The 22,415-nt window shown below is 37.1% G+C and overlaps 1 protein-coding gene across 1 annotated transcript in view; it reads right to left on the bottom strand.

Moving 5' to 3' along the window:
• Positions 1-2,843: 2,843 nt before the first annotated feature.
• Positions 2,844-22,415, bottom strand: part of C2CD6 (C2 calcium dependent domain containing 6) — a 149,581-nt gene continuing 130,009 nt past the window's right edge. The window contains 6 exon segments of the mRNA XM_012446305.2: positions 2,844-3,411; positions 6,374-6,558; positions 6,561-6,616; positions 6,618-7,435; positions 7,437-9,950; positions 11,084-11,158. Of these exon segments, the coding sequence (XP_012301728.2) occupies positions 3,118-3,411; positions 6,374-6,558; positions 6,561-6,616; positions 6,618-7,435; positions 7,437-9,950; positions 11,084-11,158 (3,942 nt within the window). The 3' untranslated portion in view covers positions 2,844-3,117.

Here is a 22,415-nt window from a genome sequence, read left to right as displayed (position 1 = left end):
CTGAATGGGCAAAAACTGGAAGCATTCCCTTTGAAAACTGGCACAAGACAAGGATACCCTTGCTCATGACTCCTATTCAACATAGTATTGGACATTCGGGCCAGAGCAATCAGGCAAGAAAAAGAATTAAAGGGTATTCAATTAGGGAAAGAGAAAGTCAAATTGTCTGTATTTGCAGATGACATGATTGTATATTTAAAAGATTCCATCATCTCAGCCCAAAATCTCCTTAAGCTGATAAGCAACTTCAGCAAAGTCTCACCATACAAAATTAATGTGTAAAAATTACAAGCATTTCTATACATCAATAACAGAAAAACAGAGAGCCAAATCATGAGTGAACTCCCATTCACAATTGCTACAAGAGAATAAAATACCTAGGAAATCAATTAACAAGGGATGTGAAGGACCTCTTCAAGGAGAACTACAAACATGGAAAAACATTCCATGCTCATGTTTAGGAAGAATCAATATCATAAAAATGGCCACACTACCCAAAGTAACTTAGAGATTCAATGCTATCCCCATCAAGCTACCATTGACTTTCTTCACAATATTGGAAAAAGCACCTTAAACTTCATATGGAACGAAAAAAGAGCCTGCATAGCCAAGACAATCCTAAGCCAAAAAAAAAAAAAAAAAAAACAGTGCTGGAGGCATTATGCTATCTGACTTCAGACTATACTATAAGGCTACAGTAATGAAAACAGCATGGTACTGGTACCAAAACAGAGATACAGACCAATGGAATATAACAGAGGCATCAGAAATAATACCACACATCTACAACCATGTGATCTTTGACAAACCTGACAAAAGCAATGGAGAAAGGATTCCCTATTTAATAAATGGTGTTGGTTAAACTGGCTAGCCATATGCAGAAAACTTAAACTGGATCCCTTCCTTACACCTTATACAAAATTTAAATCTAGATGGATTAAAAATTTAAACATAAAACCTAACACCATAAAACCCTAGAAGAAAACCTAAGGAATACCATTCAGGACATAGGCATAGGGAAAGACTTTATGACTAAAACACCAAAAGCAATGTCAACAAAAGCCAAAATAGACAAATGGGATCTAATTAAGAGCTTCTGCACAGCAAAATAAACTATCTTTAGAGTGAACCAGCAACCAACAGAATGGGAACAAATTTTTGCAATCTATCCATCTGACAAAAGGCTAATATCCACAATCTGCAAAGACATTAAACAAATTTTTAAGAAAAAGCCCTGTCAAAAAGTGGGCAAAGCATATGAACAGACACTTCTCAAAAGAAGACATTTATGCAGCTAACAAACATGAAAGAAAGCTCATCATCACTGGTCATTAGAGAAATGCAAATCAAAACCACATTGAGATACCATGTCACACCACTTAGAATGGTGATCATTAAAAAATCAGGAGACAACAGATGCTGGAGAGGATGTGGAGAAGTAGGAATGCTTTTACACTGTCGATGGGAACGTAAATTAGTTCAACCATTGTGGAAGACAGTGTGGCAATTCCTCAAGGATCTAGAACTAGAAATACCATTTGACCCAGCAATCCTATTACTGGGTATATACCCAAAGGATTATAAATCATTCTATTATAAAGAAATTCACACATACATTTATTGTGGCACTGTTAACAATAGCAAAGACTTGGAACCAACCCAAATGCCCATCAATGATAGACTGGATAAAGAAAATGTGGCACATATACACCATGGAATACTCTGCAGCCATAAAAAAGGATAAGTTCATGTTCTTTGCAGGGACATGGATGAAGCTAGAAGCCATCATTCTCAGCAGACTGACACAAGAACAGAAAACCAAACACTGCATGTTCTCACTCATAAGTGGGTGTTGAACAATGAGAACACATGGACACAGGGAGGGGAACATCACACACTGGGGCCTGTCAGGGGGATAGGGGCCTGGGGGTGGGGGCATACAGGAGAGATAGCTTTAGGAGAAATACTTAATGTAGATGACAGGTGATGGATGCAGCAAACCATCATGACGTGTATACTTGTGTAACAAACCTGCATGTTCTGCATATGTACCCCAGAACTTCCAAGTATAATTTTAAAAATATATAAAAAGAAAGTCACTGTTGTGTAAGAGATGCTTCAGGAATTAATATGAAATATAGTCTTATTTTTATTGTGTAAAAAGATGCAGTATCAGATGATGTTAAAATGAATAAAAGTTCAGCTGGGAGTGGTGGCATACACTTGTAAATCTCAGTTTCTTGGCAAGCTGAGGCAGGAGGATCATTTGAGCCCAGAGTTCGAGACCAGCCTGGGCAACATAACAAGAACTCTGTCTCAAAAAAAATTAATGAAAGAGTATAAGGTCCAGAGAATTACAAACTGTTGAATCCGGAAATATAATTAGAAATGAAAACTAAAAGTATATATTCCTTTTTTTTTTTTTTTCCCCCTGAGATGGGTGTCACCCTCACAGCTCGTGGCAGCCTTGACCTCCCAGGCTCAGGTGGTTCTCCCACATCAGCCTCTTGAGTAGCTGGGATCACAGGCATGCTACCACACCCAGCTGATTTTTTTTGTAATTTTTGTAGAGACAGGGTTTCACCATGTTGCCCAGGCTGGTCTAGAACTCCTGGACTCAAGCCATCCACTTGCCTTGGCCTCCCAAAATGCTGGGATTGCAGTCATGAGCCATGGCACCTGGCCTGAAGCATATATTCATAACAAAAGGCTGCATACATTGATAACTGCAAATCACCTGAAAACTAGGTAGAAAGCGATAATTTACAATGTAACAAAGGTTGGAGAATCAGAAATACAAATTGGAGTGATATTATATAGTGGAAAAGGTAAGAAAAACTGAGAAATAAAACTTTGTTAATGAATATAAATTGAATATGTATTTCTGGGTTTGTTCCCTAAGGTTCGTGAACAAAAACATATTTACATCAAATGTGTTTGTTTTCATTTTAATCAAAACAAAATGGTTCTAACAAGATGAAATTTGGTTGCTGACTTCTGTCACACACAAAAGAGATCTCCAAACCATTTTGTTAATGGAGAAATGATATTCAGACTGTGCCTCACACATCATTCTGAGTTAAACACATTTTGTAATAAAAAATGAGCGAACATTTTTCAATATCCTCTTTTGATTTTTTTTGGCCGCATTTTATGCATTTCATAATCTGATGTATCATTTATGTTAACTAAGCCTGATGAAACCATTTGACAACTTATAAACTTTCCATTGTAGCCTTCTCTTTCTCATCGCTTGTTAACCTCCAGAGCAGTATATGGTCTTGCAGAGTTATTTGCATGATTGTGGATATCATCTGAGCTTTTTCCTGAAAGCCTTGATCTTGATTTTACTTTTTTAAGATGTGTAAATAAGGTCATGTCATGCAAATCCTCAGATTTATCCAAAGAATCCTAAATAATAAAAGATCAGATTGGTAAATTAGGTTTCTTAAAAGTAGGTTTTAAATTTACAAGGACGTCTGACGTAGATGGTCAAAAGACAAAAGAAAATTAAAAATTTACAAAGACTAAAGTTTATAATAGCAACAGTTAAAGAGTGAAAACAATGACTGTTTCTTAGGCAGTCTGTAAATTCAGACCCTACACCTGATGCCTCCCATTAGATACTGTGCTAGAAACCATGCTTTAAAGATATCTTACTGTTACAAAGATTTGTTATTTCAAAAGATATTTTAGATAAGAAGCTGGAAACCCAAAAAACTTGAGAGCAGTCCTCAGGGGTCAGACTTCTAGACAATGCTGGCCAGACTACTACATGATTTCTCTCCACCAAAATCTCTCTCCCCTGATCCCAAGTATAAATTATGAACTCTTATATTTTACTTTTTATATCATCCAAACTTTGACCTTCTTTAGTTAACTTTTATACATAGAGAGGGAGAGAGTGCCGCATCCAAGAATGTGGTTGTAATGTTTACATTAAAAGGAATAAAATTGCATGTATACTCTGAGTAAACAAGTAAAACATTCAGTAAAATAGCTGGAAGGATATATACCATAATAAATAATTTTTAAAATTTTCTATAAGATAGCTATATATTATAATAAAAATAAAATAATTTACAAGTAACCCTTAAAAAGTATGAATCTATTAGTTATCCTCAAATTAGGGTAAACAATTTCCTCAGCAGTTTGAGCAGCTCATCCCATAACACTTTGCAAAGATAGCCACACCAAGAACATGGGTTGCTTTGATTTGAATACAGGTGGGAATGCATTAATAGAATTGGGGGTCAGGGAACGTTGGGCAGGACTAAAAAGAATTAGGGCAGTCAGAAAAAGATTTACAAAAAAGAATGTACCAAGAGTCTAAAGATAAATTCGATTTCACATTTTTGCCTGAGTTTGGAGAAGGCAAGAAAACATTCTTCCTCTTCCCTCTTATGTACACAGGACAATTAGGTAAGCCACAATTAGAGAATTTATGTTAGTGAGTAATATATAATTTCCCTTCACAGCTGATATAACTGATTACTGGAGACCCAGTGGAAAGGCATGGAGACCCAGGTCACTGGTCACTTTTCTAGGTGCTCCTACCACTCAATTTCTCTCTCTTCTGTCTTGATTCCTTTGGGAGATTCCTGGATTTTAGAAAATCAGATGTGTAAGTCATTCTGATCATCTGAGAAATGCCCTCTTACCACTTAATTATCTATTGTCAACTTTACTAGAAAGTTTAGAAACAGCTGGTTTAACTGAGAAATAAAAATAACTCTATCTCCCTTGCCTGCTCTTAGGACAAGGATTTTGAGATCTTATATCATTTAACATAAACACAATTTCTTATTTTGCTTGAAAAGTTGTATTAAAGATTCCATTTGTCTAAATTCAGGAAATCCTCTCCAAAAACTATGAACCCATCTTTGATTTTTTTTTCCAAGTGTGTAGATAAATGCATGTATATACACACACACACACTCACCCTTCTCAATACTATTTCTGAATTTAGATAGAAAAATCCAAAATTGAGAGTATAAGCTGATATTTATACCCTGCCACTATATAGTTAATATTTAGCTGTATAATAGTGTGTATAATATATAGCTATATAATATTTACTCTCCTACTATAAAGCTAATAGTTTGCTTTACTGTGGAAAATAAATTCAAAGCAACTATGCAGAAATAAGATTTTCTCAAAGTAGAATTATGCACATCAAAGTATCAATTTAATATGAGTTTTACTTACTTATATTTACTTAGGAGTTTTTCCAATTATGGGTCATGCTTGTTATGTATATTATGTATATTATTATGTATATTAATAGGGAAGACCAGTGATTCAGAAATTCCTAGATTTTAAATTTGCTTTAGAATGATTTATATAAAATCTAGTCGCAGATTTGCTTCCCTATTTTTTTTTTTTTTTTTTTTTTTTGAGATTCAATTTTGCTCTTTTGCCCAGGCTGGAGTACAGTGGTGTGATCTTGGGTCACTGCAACCTCTGCCTCCTGGTTTCAAGCAATTCTCTTGCCTCAGCCTCTCAAGTAGCAGGGATTACAGATGTGCACCACCACACACAGCTAATTTTTGTACTTTTAGTAGAGACAGTTTCACCATGTTGGCCAGGCTGGTCTTGAACTCCTGGCCTCAAGTGATCCACCCGCCTCACCCTCCCAAAGTGCTGGGATTATAGGCGTGAGCCATTCTATGCCTGGCCTCCTAATTTTTTTATGAATATTAGAAATATATTTGAATTCTTAAGTTTCTCAGCACATGATGCAGCATGGTGGTGAAAAAAGACTAGAAGGTAAATTTTTGCAATTCATAATCCAATGGATTGTAAATTTTGCATATCCCTAATTTTTAGCCAGATAACTGGCATATAGGAGCTTCATATTTATTTAACTGAAACAAAGATAATTCAGCTATGTGAAAAAAAACCTAATAGTTGTAGTTATATCTCTATGAAAAGAAAATCTCAGCTATGTTTCCACAGTATCTGGCCACAGCCAATGGTTGTACTAATTTTAGTAAGGGCTAAAATCTAGCCAGTTTTCCACAGTCAGGGCTGCATGATCTGGCTCTTGGGTGTCAGCTGGGAGAATATGCCCAGAGGAAGAGGGCACCTTTTTCTAATTCATATCCCAGACAGTGGAGGGTGGGGGGTGCCACTATTTATTTCATAAAAAGGTAGTAGGTGTGTTAACAGTCCCCCTGATTTTGTGATTGTATTTTGAATCAGGTGAGGTGATATTTAAATTTCAGAGGAATTTTTAAATTGGAGTTCTGAATGTGTTGGGGGTAATTAAGGTAATACACATACTTGGATGCAGATATATACACCCTAAAGTAAATTATTTCTAGAACTTTGCCAAATACAGAAGTAGAAGACTTTAAGAAAACATTATTACATGTATAGTTGTTCTTGCAGTCCAGTGAAGCTGTGTCCCTGGAACAGACTTCTTTAGATGAATTCTTGTGGTGGGCAGTGTGGTTGGTAATATCTTGACTATCTTGTTAAATGACTTTTTTGGTTTGGTGACACAGTCTCTTTCTTTTTGGACGTTGGGTTTTAGATCTTCTCTCTTAAATAATTCGGGAAGAGGGATGGTTTTGAGTTTTTCTCATCTTCTACAACTTTATATTGGAATGACTATTTCAGGGAACTTGGCACATTTTTCACTGCAAAGTTCATCTGGTTTTATATAAGGAGTTTGTATTCCTTTATCGTATTGTGCAAATGTTACTATGTGTTTTTTATTATTGTTATTATTTCCTTTCAATCTCTGACAATACTGGTCTTCTAATTTTAATTTTTCCCCAGTCTCTGAATTGAAATGAGTTAAGGTGCTAGTTTGCCAGGAAGGGAATGTGAGTCTATTTAAGTAGTCATCTTCCCTTGGCATTCTGCTGTTAGGAATTCTTGGATACGATATTAATATTGCTTCAGGTTTTTCCTGAACAGTCCATTTACAGATGTTTATATGCTCCTTTCTATCAGGGGACTTCATTTTCAGTGTCCTTTCACACCAAGCTTTTGATTGAGTTATTTTTGATTTACCACCCCAATTATATGGGTCTTGAATCTCTATTTTATGAATAGAATTTTCTGCTTGAGGAAGCTGCATGAAACCATGTTCTTTCCTTCGTTTCTTAAGTAGTATATCTGTAAGTATTTCTGATGACTTATTTAATGGACTTGCCTGGATATTTTTATTGGAAGAAGCTTGTACTTTTATTAAACTTGGTGTTTTAGCTGCTTCTTTAGGGTAATAACTTTTCCATTCCCTAATTAAAGGTGAATTTTCTTTTAAATTCTGTAAGGGAAAATATTTATTTTCTTTCTCTCCACTCAATTCTATTTCTGTAAGTTTATCCTCAGAAACCATTTGTAAAGAGGTTTGTTGAACAATTCTTGAATATTTATTTTGCTTTTCTGAATGCTTCTCCATAAAGTGATGGTCATATCTAAAAAGGTAGATGTGTCTTTATATATTTTAATTGTGTAGAACTAGAATTAAGCAAATTTATATGCTGTCTGATCCCCTCTAATTGCCTTTTTGTCATTAGTCCTGATTTTGAAAGTTTTTCCATAAAAAGTCTCTGGAGGTGTTTGCTTGAATCAGCTTTTAGATTTAATAATTCATTTTCTGATGAAGCTATCAGATAGTTTTGTAGAGATTCACTTAAAGGATATTTCTTGTTTATTTCGAACCTTCTACCAAAACTCCCCTTTGAAATATCTTGTTCTAGTTTGTGAAAAGATATTGAGGCACTTTTAGTACTTAGAGAAGGTATGTGTGGGTATATAGTCTCAGATTCTGTCTCATTAAATAAACTGCTTTCTGAAATGGTTTTTAGGAAACAGTTTTGAAGAATCTTATTTTAAAAAGATCTTAGCCTTATTTCTAAATGTTTATCTATGAAATGATTGAAATTGTTGACAAAAGACATGATTTCTTTCACAGCTTCAGAATATTTCCCCTGAAAAATGTTTGGCCCTTTCCGGTCTGCTTTCTCATTCATCAGATAGAGATTTTGATAGATTTTTGGTAAGTCCTCCTTGGTGATATGTCCTGATTCTGAAAGTCTTTCTACAAGGTAATGCTGGATTTGTTTACTTAATTCAGATTTTAAATTTTTTATTTCTGACTCTGAGAGTTCTTCTAGAAACACACGCAGCTTTGAACTCAAAATAGGTTTTCTGTCTAATTTGTCTGATTTTTCAAAATTATCTTGGATTTTTTCAAGGTGTTCTGTGTCACTTGTAAAAGGTTGAATTAGTCTTTCTAATTCTTTTTCTGGTTGTCCTCTTCTTTCAGATTGAATATATTTGAAAAAGACATTGAAGATGTTTTTTAAAAAGGATTTTAACATTATTGCATCTGATTCACTAAGTTTATCCATTAATGAACTAGTTAAACTTTCTAGAGTAGAATGGAGATTATTTTCGTCTTTACCAAGCCTCTGACAATTTTTTGGCAAATCTGGTTCTTTATTTGCTATTGAATAATTACTAGAATCTTGTGGGAACATATTTTGGCCTTCCTGTATAAATTTAACTGTATGAACAGAAGTAGTGTCTTTGGGAATGATGGATATATTCTGCTCTGAAAGAGGTTCTGTATCACTTCTGATTTCTGAAAAATACTTTTGGGAATCCTTCACCTTTCCTTTAGGAGAAGCGATCCTTGTGCCCAGCAAAGAACTCTTATGGCGTTCTTTATCTAATTCTATCACTTTGATAATCCCAGATTCTAAAAGCGCATATATAGGAAATGCTTGTATTATCTGGCTTACAACAGATCTGGGCTGTGGGAATTCTATTTCATCAGCATTTTCTTCATGAAATAGAATACGTGATGATAAACTTCTCTTCCAAGGTGTAGGTTATTGATTTTCCAAGTTCATAGGTGTTTCACTTGGCTCTTTCATTTCTATCTCCAATTCTGAGAATTTGGATGCAGTGAATATTTGCCTCATAATGTAGTCATGTGCAACGCCACTTAAACTTGATTTGGAGCTAGATATTTCATTTATTAAATGTTTCTTTTTGATACTACTCTTTTTTTTAATTGGAAAATCTCTCTCATCAGCTTCAAAGTGTTTTTTAGAGACATATTCTTCTACCTCTGCAGATTTTCCTGGTCTACCTTTTGAAAATGAATCTGCAGGAATATTTTTAATTATTTGACCACCTTCTGAAAGTGAATATTCAGGAATGTTTTTAATTACTTGACCACCTTCTGAAAGTGAATCTGCAAGAATATTTTCAATTATTTGACTACCTTCTGAAAATGAATCTGCAGGAATATTTTTAATTATTTGACTTAAAGTAGCCTTTGAATTTAAAATGTCTTTTTCTGAAAGCCAGTTGTTTAAATCTTGGTTTTTTCCCAATACTTTGTCTTCCATACTACTTGATTTATCGTGAATGCTTAGAAGTGGAGAACTACTTTTCTCTCTTGCTTCAGTGTTCATACTAACTTCTGGTTTAGAAAATAATTTGTCTGAAAGGTCTTGCAGATTTTTACTTAAAATTGCCTTGAGTTGCATTGATTGTTTTAAATATTCTATATAGGGGGTAAAATTTAAAGACTTCGAGAGGTGACATGTATTTGCATGTACATTTCCAGTCCTTGATGATTCTCCTTTGAAGTTTCGTAAAGACGCATTTTGTAGATTTTCTTTTAACCTATTCTTTGTATCTAAACCCTTTATTGTGTTGATAGTAGGATCATGGGCTAACTTGTTCTCAGTGTCTAATGTCTTTGTTGGGAAGATATTAGGATCATGGGCCCAGGTTCTATTCACAGGTTCTGCAGTTTTTGATTGTGCTGGATAAGGCGGATCCTGGTCTTCATGCTCTATAACCTCTGCACTTAACATGTTTCTACATTTGCATATATCTTGATCCTTTCTTTTTCTGACTGACATTTCTTTGTCTATATGCCTTAGTTCAAAATACTTCTTGCTGAATTTCTGAAAATGCAATATTAAAAAAAAGATAAGACATTCAGTAGCAATGATTTTAAATTTATAATATATTTTCTAGTTAATTTTCTTTGAGCAATCTGTCAATGTATCTATTCACTCTCCTACCCTCCAAAAAGGGAGAAAACCAACTTTAATTATTTTAAAATATTTGAAATTGAAACAAAAAACAAAATTTTAATGCAAAAATTTCAAATTCTTAATTCTGACACTATTTTGTGTCCAAGTGCTTTTTGCTACTTGGAATATTTTTAAATACTTAAAAAGCCATCCATAAATAGTTTATTTTCAACAACTCAATTTCTAGTGTTAGCTTTATTTCCTTAGACAGTGGCTAACCTCAGGATCCAAGTCTCATTTACCTAAATATTTACTATTTTCGCAGCAATGTGGTGAAGTAGTGAATTTTCAGGCAAGTAGTGAAAAGTACTGAAATGAAACCCATGAAGAATATCATAAATATTATCTAAAAACTGACTTGGGGACATATATCATCTGCCTTTAAGTTGAGAATTTCAACAATGATAATGAGCTCCACCCAGCCCTTAACATATCACAATTGAATCTTGCTTTCGATGCATACTGTATAATGCCTCAGAAATGGATAAGGGAGAACCATATAGAAAACTCAGGATTATAGTAAAATTTCAGTATAATATTCATAAGCCATCTTTTAGCTCTGGGATCAGGCTCTTCTATCACTGAAACCGCCTTCAAAATAAAAAGTCTTATTGAAACTCTTCGTTCATACTTCTGTGTTATCTAACTAAAAAAAGCAAAATGTGAAATAATCAGCCTAGTATTTGTCTTATTTTATTTCAGCTTAGTAGTTCAAAATTAATTTTAATGGATGCAACTTATTATAACTGGTTTTCAAATTCTAGTGGATACCCAGATGACAAATTAAGAATCCCCTTAGTTTTTATTTTCTTTTTTGAGAAATACAAATTCCCAGGTTCTGTTTCCAGGTTGAGATTCATTATGTCAGAGGTGGACCTGGGAATGTGTATTTTTTAAGATAGCCATGTGTTTCTAATGAGTAGCTTTTTAGAATTACTGAATTACATAAAATATTGAAGAAAACTACTAAGTATAATGATATTGGGATAGAATAATTCAGGACTCACCTGAAATTTTTGTTTGAATTCTATATATTCTGGTCTGGAAGATGGTGAATGATACTCTTTTGGTGAAAAAGCCACCTTATAAAAAAAGAAGTTTTAATTTTAGACTACTTGTAATATGAGAATATGAAGATCATTTTATTCTTTCAATAGTAATTAGATAAAATTTTTAAACTTAAAATATTTTTATAACTATACATTGTCAATTATGAAAGAAATCTATTATATATATAATATATATTTGAAATATTAGCTTATTTAGTGTTGTAATAGTCACCCTATTGAATTTGTAAAGTCAAAATAATGCACAGCAACTTCAAGCAGAAACAAAAGTAAAAATGAAATAGAATTGTCAGAAGAAATGTAATCTGATTTTTAAAAGGTTGTGAAATGCCTTTAGACAATACATGGCAGCTCATATTATCTTGAGATAGTATTTTCTTAATTAATTTTTAATTTTATTTTTTAGAGACAGAATCTCGCTCTGTTGGCAAGGCTGGAATGCAGTGGCATGAGCTCAGCTCACTGCAACCTCTGCCTCCTGGGTTCAAGCGATTCTTGTGCCTCAGCTACCCAAGTGGCATGCACCAGCACACCTGGCTAATTTTTGTATTTTTTGTAAAGACAGGTAAAAAGAGGCCTTGAACTCTGTCTTTAGATTTACAGTCTAATGCTTACTCAGCCATTTTACCTTTTTTCCCACTTATGTTCATCAATTGTTGATTGTTTTCAACTAACCACAAAGATATCAGAACACAATACATGCTATTCAGCACATGAGCTTGCCATGTTGGCCAGACTGGTCTCAAACTCCTGACCTCAAGTGATCTACCTGCTTGGCCTCCCAAAGTGCTGGGATTATAGGCATGAGCCACTGTGCCTGGCCATAGATTGCATTTTCAGTGATTATCAACCTGTCACTGTTAAATGAATATTTAAAACTCCCTAAATAAACACTTGAGTGCTAAATCAAGATGTATGGAAACAATTACAGGATCACAGAACCATTGAATTTTTAGAGATGAAAGTATTTTAGAGAAAATCTAGTTCTCTTTTTAAAAATTTATTATACTTTAAGTTCTGGGGTACATGTGCAGATTGTGCAGTTTACATAGGTATGCACATGCCGTGGTGGTGGTTTGCTGCATCTATTGCCCCGTCATCTACATTAGGTATTTCTCCTAATGATAGCCCTCCCAATAACCCACCCCCTGCAATTCCTCCTTTAACCCCCATCCCAAAGGCTCCGGTGTGTGATGTTCCCCTTCCCTGAGTCCATGTATTCTCATTGTTTAACACCCACTTATGAGTGAGAACATGCAGTGTTTGGTTTTCTGTTTTTGTATCAGTTTGCTGAGAATTATGGTTTCCAGCTTCATTCATGTCCTTGCAAAGGATATGAACTCATCCTTTTTTATGGCTGCATAGTATTCCATGGTGTATATGTGCCACATTTTCTTTATCCAGTCTATCATTGATGGGCATTTGGATTGGTTCCAAGTCTGCTATTGTGAACAGTGCTGCAATAAACATACGTGTGCATGTCTCCTTATAATAGAATGATTTATAATCCTTTGGGCATATACCCAGTAATGGGATTGCTGGATCAAATGGCATTTCTGGTTCTAGATCCTTGAGGAATCGCCACACTGTCTTCCACAATGGTTTGATTAATTTATACTCCCACCAACAGTGTAAAAGCCTGCCTATTTCTCCACATCCTCTCCAGCATCTATTGTCTCTTGATTTTTTAATGATCGCCATTCTAACTGGCATGAGATGGTATCTCAATGTGGTTTTGATTTGCATGTCTCTAATGACCAGTGATGATCAGGTTTTTTTTTTTCAAATGTTTGTTGGCTGCATAAATGTCTTCTTTTGAAAAGCATCTGTTCATATCCTTTGCCCACTTTTTGATGGGGTTGTTTTTTTCTTGTAAATTTGTTTAAGTTCTTTGTAGATTGTGGATATTAGCCCTTTGTCAGATGGGTAGATTGCAAAAATTTGTTCCCATTCTGTTAGTTGCCAGTTCACTCTAATGATAGTTTCTTTTGCTGTGCACAAGCTCTTGAGTTTAATTAGATCCCATGTGTCTATTTTGGCTTTTGTTGCCATTGCTTTTGGTGTTTTAGTCATGAAGTCCTTGCCCTTGCCTATATCCTGAATGGTATTGCCTAGGTTTTCTTCGAGGGTTTTTATGGTGTTAGGTCTTATGTTTAAATCTTTAATCCATCTGGAGTTAATTTTAGTGTAAGGTGTCAGGAAGGGGTCCAGTTTCTGCTTTCTGCACATGGCTAGCCAGTTTTCCCAACACCATTTATTAAACAGGGAATCCTTTCCCCATTGCTTGTGTTTGCGAGGTTTGTCAAAGATCAGATGGTTGTAGATGTGCGGCGTTGCCTCCGAGGCCTCTGTTCTGTTCCATTGGTCTATATCTCTGTTTTGGCACCAGCACCATGCTGTTTTGATTACTGTAGCTTTGTAGTATACTTTGAAGTCAGGTAGTCTGATGCCTCCAGCTTTGTTCTTTTTGCTTAGAATTGAATTGGCTATGCGGGCTCTCTTTGGGTTCCATATGAAGTTTAAGGTGTTTTTTTCCAGTTCTGTGAAGAAGGTTATTGGTAGCTTGATGGGGATAGCATTGAATCTGTAAATTACTTTGGGCAGTATGGCCATTTTCACGATATTGATTCTTCCTAACCATGAACATGGAATGTTTCTCCATCTGTTTGTGTCCTCTCTGATTTCGTTGAGCAGTGGTTTGTAGTTCTCCTGGAAGAGGTCCTTTACATTCTTTGTTAGTTGTATTCCTAGGTGTTTTATTCTCTTTGTAGCAATCATGAATGGCAGTTCGTTCTTGATTTGTGTCTCTTTAAGACTGTTATTGGTGTATAGGAATGCTTGTGATTTTTGCACATTGATTTTGTATCCTGCGACTTTCCTGAAGTTGCTTATCAGTTTCAGGAGATTTTGGGCTGAGATGATGGGGTCTTCTAAATATACAATCATGTCATCTGCATATAGAGACAATTTGACTTCCTCCTTTCCTAATTGAATACCCTTTATTTCTTTTTCTTGCCTGATTTCTCTGGCTAGAACTTCCAGTACTATATTAAATAGGAGTGGTGAGAGAGGGCATCCTTGTCTAGTGCCAGATTTCAAAGGGGAATGCTTCCAGTTTTTGCCCATTCAGTATGATATTGGTTGTTGGTTTGTTGTAAATAGCTCTTATTATTTTGAGATACCTTCCATCAATACCTAGTTTATTGAGGGTTTTTTGCATAAAGGGCTGTTGAATTTTGTCAAAGGCCTTCTCTGCATCTGTTGAGATAATCATATGGTTTTTGTCTTTGGTTCTGTTTATGTGGTGAATTACATTTATAGACTTGCGTATGTTGAACCAGCCTTGCATCTCCGAGGTGAAGCCTACTTGATCATGGTGGATTAGCTTTTTGATGTGCTGTTGCAATCGGCTTGCCAGTATTTTATTGAAGATTTTTGCATTTGTGTTCATCATGTATATTGGCCTGAAGTTTTCTTTTCTTATTGAGTCTCTGCTGGGTTTTGGTATCAGGATGATGTTGGTCTCATAAAATGATTTGGGAAGGATTCCCTCTTTGGATTGTTTGGAATAGTTTCAGAAGGAATGGTACCAGCTCCTCTTTATATGTCTGGTAGAATTCGGCTGTGAACCCATCTGGACCTGGGCTTTTTTTGAATGGTAGGCTCTTAATTGCTGCCTCAACTTCAGACCTTGTTATTGGTCTATTCAGGGTTTCGACTTCTTCCTGGTTTAGGCTTGGGAGGATGCAAGTGTCCAGGAATTTATCCATTTCTTCCATGTTTACTTGTTTATATTCATAGAGTTGTTTGTAATACTGTCTGATGATGGTTTGTATTTCTGTGGAATCTGTGGTGATATCCCCTTTATCGTTTTTTATTGCATTTATTTGATTATTCTCTCTTTATTTTTTTATTAATCTAGCAAGTGGTCTATTTTGTTGATCTTTTTGAAAAACCAGCCCCTGGATTTTTTGAAGGGTTTTTTTGTGTCTCTCTCTCCTTCATTTCTGCTCTGATCTTAGTTATTTCTTGTCTTCTGCTAGCTTTTGAGTTTTTTTTGATCTTGCTCCTCTAGCTCTTTCAATTTTGATGATAGGGTGTTTTTTATCTTTCCTTGCTTCTCATGTAGGCATTTATTCCTATATATTTTCCTCTAGAGACTGCTTTAAATGTGTCCCAGAGATTCTGGTATGTTGTGTCTTCATTCTTGTTGGTTTCAAAGAACATCTTTATATCTGCCTTCATTTCGTTGTTTATCCAGTCAACATTCAAGAACCAGTTGTTCAATTTCCATGAAACTATGCAGTTCTGAGTTAGTTTCTTAATTCTGAGTTATAACTTGATTGCACTGTGGTCTGAGAGACTATTTGTTATGATTTCTTTTGCAATTGCTAAGGAGTGATTTACTTCCAATTATGATGGTCAATTTTAGAGTAGGTGTGATGTGGTGCTGAGAAGAATGTATATTCTGTGGATTTGGGGTGGAGAGTTCTTTAAATGTCTATTAGGTTTGGTTGTTCCAGGTCTGAGTTCAAGTCCTGGATATCCTTGTTAATTTTCTGTCTTGTTGATCTGTCTAATATTGACAGTGGAGTGTTAGAATCTCCCACTATTATTGTGTGGGAGTCTAAGTCTCTTTGTGTGGGAGTCTAAGTCTCTTTGTAAGTCATTAAGAACTTGTCTTATGTATCTGGGTGCTTCTGTATTGGGTGCATATATATTTAGGATTGTTAGCTCTTCTTGTTGCATTGATCCTTGTACCATTATGTAATGTGCTTCTTTATCTCTTTTGATCTTTGTTGGTTTAAAGTCTATTTTATCAGAGACTAGGATTGCAACTCTTGCTTTTTTTTGCTCTCCATTTGCTTGGTAAATCTTCCTCCATCCCTTTATTTTGAGCCTTGGTGTATCCTGGCATGTGAGATGGGTTTCCTGGATACAGAACACCGATGGGTTTGGCTTTTTATCCAATTTGCCAGTCTGTGTCTTTTGATTGGGGCATTTACCCCATTTACATTTAGGGTTAATATTGTTATGTGTGAATTTGATCCTGCCATTTTGTTGCTAGCTGGTTGTTTTGCCTGTTAGTTGATGCAGTTTCTTCATTGTGTCAATGCTCTTTACCATTGGTATGTTTTTGGAGTGGCTGGTACTGGTTGTTCCTTTCTATGTTTAGTGCTTCTTTCAGGAGCTCTTGTAAAGCAGGCCTGGTGGTGATGAAATCTCTAAGTACTTGCTTGTTCATAAAGGATTTTATTTCTCCTTTGCTTATGAAGCTTAGTTTGGCTGGATATGAAATTGTGGGTTGAAAGTTCTTTTCTTCAAGGATGTTGGATATTGGCCCCTACTCTTTTCTGGCTTGTAGGGTTTCTGCTGAGAGATCCACTGTGAGTCTGATGGGCTTCCCTTTGTGGGTAACCCGACCTTTCTCTCTGGCTGCCCTTAGCATTTTCTCCTTCATTTCAGCCCTGGTGAATCTGACAATTATGTGCCTTGGGGTTGCTCTTCTTGAGGAATATCTTTGTGGTGTTCTCTGTATTTCCTGACTTGAATATCGGCCTGCCTTGCTAAGTTGGGGAAGTTTTCCTGGATAATATCCTAAAGAGTATTTTCTGGCTTGGATTCATTCTCTCCATCACATTCAGGTACACCTATCAAATGTAGATTAGGTCTTTTCACATAGTCCCATTTTTCTTGGAGACTTTGTTCATTTCTTTTTACCCTTTTTTCTCTAATCTTGCCTTCTTGTTTTATTTCATTGAGTTCATCTTCGACTTCTGATATCCTTTCTTCTGGTTGGTCAATTTGGCTATTGAAACTTGTATATGCTTTGCGAAGTTCTCGTGTTTTTCAGCTCCATCAGTTCATTATATTGCTCTCTAAGCTGTTTATTCTCATTAGCATTTCATCAAACCTTTTTTCAGTGTTCTTAGTTTCTTTGCTTTGGTTAGAACATGTTCCTTTAGGTCAGAGAAGTTTCTTATTATCCACCTTGTAAAGCCTGTTTCTGTCAATTCATCATACTCATTCTCCAGCCTTGTTCCTTTGCTGGTGAGGAGTTGTGATCCCTTGTAGGAGGAGAGGCATTATGGTTTTGGGTGTTTCCATCCTTTCTGCACTGGTTTCTTCCCATCTTTGTGGATTCATTTACCTGTGGTCTTTGTAGTTGTTGACTTTCAGATGGGGTCTCTGAGTGGACATCCAGTTTGTTGATGATGAAGTTATTTCTGTTTCTTAGTTTTCCTTCTGACAGTCAGGCCCTCTGCTGGAGGTCCACTCCAGGCCCTGCTTGCCTGGGGATCACCTGCAGTGGCTGCAGAACAGTAAGAGTTGCTGCCAGTTTCTTCTTTTGCTATCTTTGTCCCAGAAGGATACCCGCCAGATGTCAGTCTGAGCTCTCCTTTATGAGATGACTCGTTGAATATATGGGGGTCAGGGAGCTGCTTGAGGAGACAGTCTGTCCTTTATAGGAGTTCAAATGCTGAGCTGTGAGCTCTGTTGTTCCATTCAGAGCTGCTGGGCAGGTACATTTAAATCTGCTGCAGCAGAACTCATAATCACCTTTTTTCCCCTAGGTGCTCTGTGCCTGGAAGGTAGGGGTTTATTTATAAGTTTCTGTCGTGCTGCTGCCTTTTTTCAGGGCTGCCCTGCCCAGGGAGGAGGCAGCCTAGTTACAGTCTGCGAACAGAGGCATTGCTGAGCTGCTGTGGGCTCCATCCAGCTGCAGTGTGAACTTCCCTGCAGTCCTGTTTATAGGGGTATAGTTAGAACTGCCTTGGCAATGGCGGGCCACCTCTGTAATGGCGGACTACGTTGGTAGTGGTGGACTGCCTTGATAATGGCGGACGCCCCTCCCCCACAGAGTTGGCCCATCCCAGGTTCAGCTGTGCTTGCTGTGAAACTCTCAATCCAGAGCATTTCAGATTACTGGTTTTTGTGGGGGGGTCGGACTGGCCGAACCTGATCACCTGGCTCCCTGCCTCAGACCCCTTTTTTTTTTCCAATTGAATGGGTGACTTCTCTTCCAGGTGTTCCAATCACCAGTTGAAACGGCACCTGGATTTGTGTGATTTCTTGTGTGGAGACCCACTGTGCCAGCTGAAACAGCCGCTGGAGACTCGTGGCCCTTTTTCACCGTGGAATCTCCTGGCCTGGCTCCCTTTTTCAGTCCCCTTTTCTTTAGTTGAATGGGCGACTGTCTCCGAGGCGTTCCAGTTGCCTGTTGATGTGTGATTTCCCATGTGGCGACCCACTGCGCTGGCTAAAACAGCCATGCTGGAGATTCGTGGCACTTTTTCACCTGGGAATCTCTTGGTCTGGCTCCCTGTTTCAGTCCCCTTTTTATCAGTTGAACGGGCAACTCTGTCTCCCAGGCACTCCAGTCGCCAGCTAAAACGGCACCTGGACCCATGTATTTTGTGTGGAGACCCACCGTGCCGGCAACCCGTGGGGCTCCTCTGCCTGGGAATCTCCTGGTCTGTGGGCAATAAAAATCCATCTAGCGGGGAAAGATCCAAGATGGCCGCTTAGGAGCAGCTCAGGATTGCAGCTCCCAGTGAAAGCGCAGAGGGTGAGTGGATGCTGCATTTCCAGACGGATTTTTATTGCCCCAGACCAGGAGAATCCCAGGCAGAGGAGCCCCACAGGTTGCCAGCACAGCTGTTTTGGCCCACGTGGCTGTTTTGCCAGCGCCCTGGCGCGGCAGTTCTCCATACAAAACACACTGGTCTGGGTCTGGTGAGTGGAGGTCCGGGAAACCACAGTCACCCATTCATCTGATTAAAAAAGGGGACTGAAACAGGGAGCCAGGCCAGGAGATTCCCAGGCAAAAAAAAAGCGCCATGAACCTCAGTGCCTCTGTTTCAGCCAGCTCAGTGGGTCGCCGCATGGGAAAGCACATCATTCTCAGCAAACTGACACAAGAACAGAAAACCAAATACTGCATGTTCTCACTCATAAGTGGGTGTTGAACAATGAGAACACATGGACACAGGGAGGGGAACATTACACACTGGGACCTGTTGGGGGTTGGGGAGGCTAGGGTAGGGAAAACAGAGGGTGAGGAGATTGGGGAGGGCTAACATTAGGAGAAATACCCAATGTAGATGACAGGGGATGGATGCAGCAAACCACCATGGCATGTATAACAATCCCGGCCGAGCACAGTGGCTCACACCTGTAATCCCAGCACTTTGGGAGTCCGAGGCGGGTGAATCACGAGGTCAAGAAATCGAGACCATCCTGGCCAACATGGTGAAACCCTGTCTCTACTAAAAATACAAAAAAATTAGCTGGACGTGGTGGCACACGCCTGTAATCCCAAATACTTGGGAGGCTGAGGCAGGAGAATTGCTTGAACCTGGGAGGCAGAGGTTGCAGTGAGCCAAGGTTGCGCCACTGCACTTCAGCCTGGCGCCTGGTGACGGACTGAGACTGTCTCAAAAAAAAAAAAAAAAAAAAAAAAAAAAAAATCCTGCATGATCTGCAGATGTACCCCAGAACTTAAGGTATAATTTTAAAAATTAAAAAAAAAATTTTTAAATATCCAGAATCTACAAGGAACTTAAACAAATTTGCAAGAAAAATAAAAACATATAACCCTGTCAAAAAGTAGACAAAGCTATAAGAGACACTTCTCAGAACTTAAGGTATAATTTTAAAAATTAAAAAAAAAAATTTTTAAATATCCAGAATCTACAAGGAACTTAAACAAATTTGCAAGAAAAATAAAAACATATAACCCTGTCAAAAAGTAGACAAAGCTATAAGAGACACTTCTCAAAAGAAGACATTTATGTGGTCAAAAAACATGAAAAAAAAAGCTCAACATCACTGGCCATTAGAGAAATGCAAATCAAAACCACAACGAGATACCAACTTACACCAGTCAGAATGATGATTATTAAAAAGTCAAGAAGGCCGGGCGCGGTGGCTCACGCCTGTAATCCCAGCACTTTGGGAGGCCGAGGCGGGTGGATCACGAGGTCAAGAGATCGAGACCATCCTGGTCAACATGGTGAAACCCCGTCTCTACTACTAAAAATACAAAAAATTAGCTGGGCATGGTGGCGCGTGCCTGTAATCCAGCTACTCGGGAGGCTGAGGCAAGAGAATTGCCTGAACCCAGGAGGCGGAGGTTGCGGTGAGCCGAGATCGCGCCATTGCACTCCAGCCTGGGTAACAAGAGCGAAACTCCGTCTCAAAAAAAAAAAAAAAAAAAAAAAAAAAAAGTCAAGAAACAACAGATGCTAGTGAGGCTGTGGAGAAATTGGAACACTTTTACACTGTTGGTGAAAATGTAAATTAGTTCAACCATTGTGGAAGACAGTGTGGCAATTCGTCAAGGATCTAGAACCAGAAAAACCTTTTGACCCAGCAATCACATTACTGGATATATACCCAAAGGAATATAAATCATTCCACTATAAAACACATACACATGTATGTTTACTGCAGCACTATTTACAATAGCAAAGACATCAAGCCAACCAAAATGCCCATCAGTGATAGACTGGATAAAGTAAATGTGGTACATATACACCATGGAATACTATGCAGCCATAAAAATGAATGAGATCATGTCCTTTGCAGGGACTTGGATGAAGCTGGAAGTCATCGTCATCAGCAAACTAACACAGGAACAGAAAACCAAACACCTCATGTTCTCACTCACAAGTGTGAGTTAGGGAGAAGAACAATACACACCAGGGCCTGTTGAGGATTGGGGGGTGAGGGGAGGGAACCTAGATGACAGGTTAATAAGTGCAGCAAACCACCATGGCACGTGTGCCTATGTAACAAACCTGCATGTTCTGCACATGTATTCCAGAACTTAAGATAAAATTTTTAAAAAAGAGAATGTAGTATATATACAAATTGAACACTTTTCAGTTGTAAGAATGAAGTCCTGCCATTTGCAGCAACATGGATGGAACTGGAGGTTATTATGTTAAGTGAAATAAGCCAAGCACAGACAGACAAATATTGCATATTCTCACCTATATGTGGGAACTAAAAAAGTGGATTTCCTGAAGATAGACTGATGGTTATTAGAGATGGAAGGGTGGCAAGGAGGATGAAGGGAAGTTGATTAATGGGTACAAATATAAAGTTTAATAGAAGAAATAAGACATTGTTTGATAAATCAGTAGGATGAGTATAGTTTATAGTAACATTGTATATTTCAAAATAGCTAGAAGAGAATAATTGGAATGTTCCTAGCATAAAGATAAAAGAAATATTTAAGGTAACAGATATCCCAATTAAACTGATTTGATTTTCATAAATTATATGATGCACTAATTATCATGATTAGCTCCCAAAATATGTATATGTATTATATATCAATTTAAAAACTAAAATTAAAAAAAAAAAGAAAAAGTGGGCCAGGCTCACAGTGGCTCATGCTTGTAATCCTAGCACTTTGGGAAGCTGAGGTGGGCAGATTGCTTGAGGTCAGAAATTTGAGACAAGCCTGACCAACATGGCAAAACGCTGCCTCTACTAAAAAAAATACACAAAAATTAGCTGGTCATGGTGGCATGTGCCTGTAATCCCAGGAGGGATTACTCGGGAGACTGAGGCAGAAGAATCTCTTGAACTGGGGAGATGAATTCAAGCATCTCTTGCAATGAGCTGAGATTGTGCCACTGTACTCCATCCTGGGCAACAGAGTAAGACTCCATCTCCAAAAAAAAAAAAAAAAAGAAAAAGGAAAAAGTGGACTTCAAAACAAAAGGTGTTATCAGAAGTTAAAAAAAAAGATATTTTGTTATAACAAAAAGACAAATTCATCACAAATACAATAACCATCAATGTATACATGCCTAATAAAAGAGCTTCAAAAAATTAAAAAAGAAAACAACAAACACAAAGAGCTTCAAAATTTATTAAGTAAAATCTGAGTGCTAAAGAGAGAAATAGGCAAGTCCACAATCATAACTGGAAATTATAATGCCATTCTTTCAGTAATTTATGAAATAACTAGACACAAATCAGTAAGACTATAAAAGATCTGAAGGACCGTTATCAACTACCTTGATATAATATATGTTTAGAGAACACTACAAAAACAGCAGAATACACATTCTTTCAAGTGCACATGCAACATTCAGCAGGATAGACCTCAAATAAGTCTCAATAATTTTTTTAAAAATTAAAATCTTAAAAAGTATGTTCTTTAACCATAAAGAAACTAAACTAGGTAATAGTAACAGTAAGATATCCAGAAAGTCCCAAATATTTGGAAAGTAAACAATATATTTCTAAATAA

The sequence above is a fragment of the Aotus nancymaae genome, unplaced genomic scaffold, assembly GCF_030222135.1.
Source record: "Aotus nancymaae isolate 86718 unplaced genomic scaffold, 86718_ANA_hifiasm-v0.15.2.pri h1tg000008l, whole genome shotgun sequence".
NCBI lineage: Eukaryota > Metazoa > Chordata > Mammalia > Primates > Aotidae > Aotus > Aotus nancymaae.
This window is presented reverse-complemented; position numbering and strand designations above follow the sequence as displayed.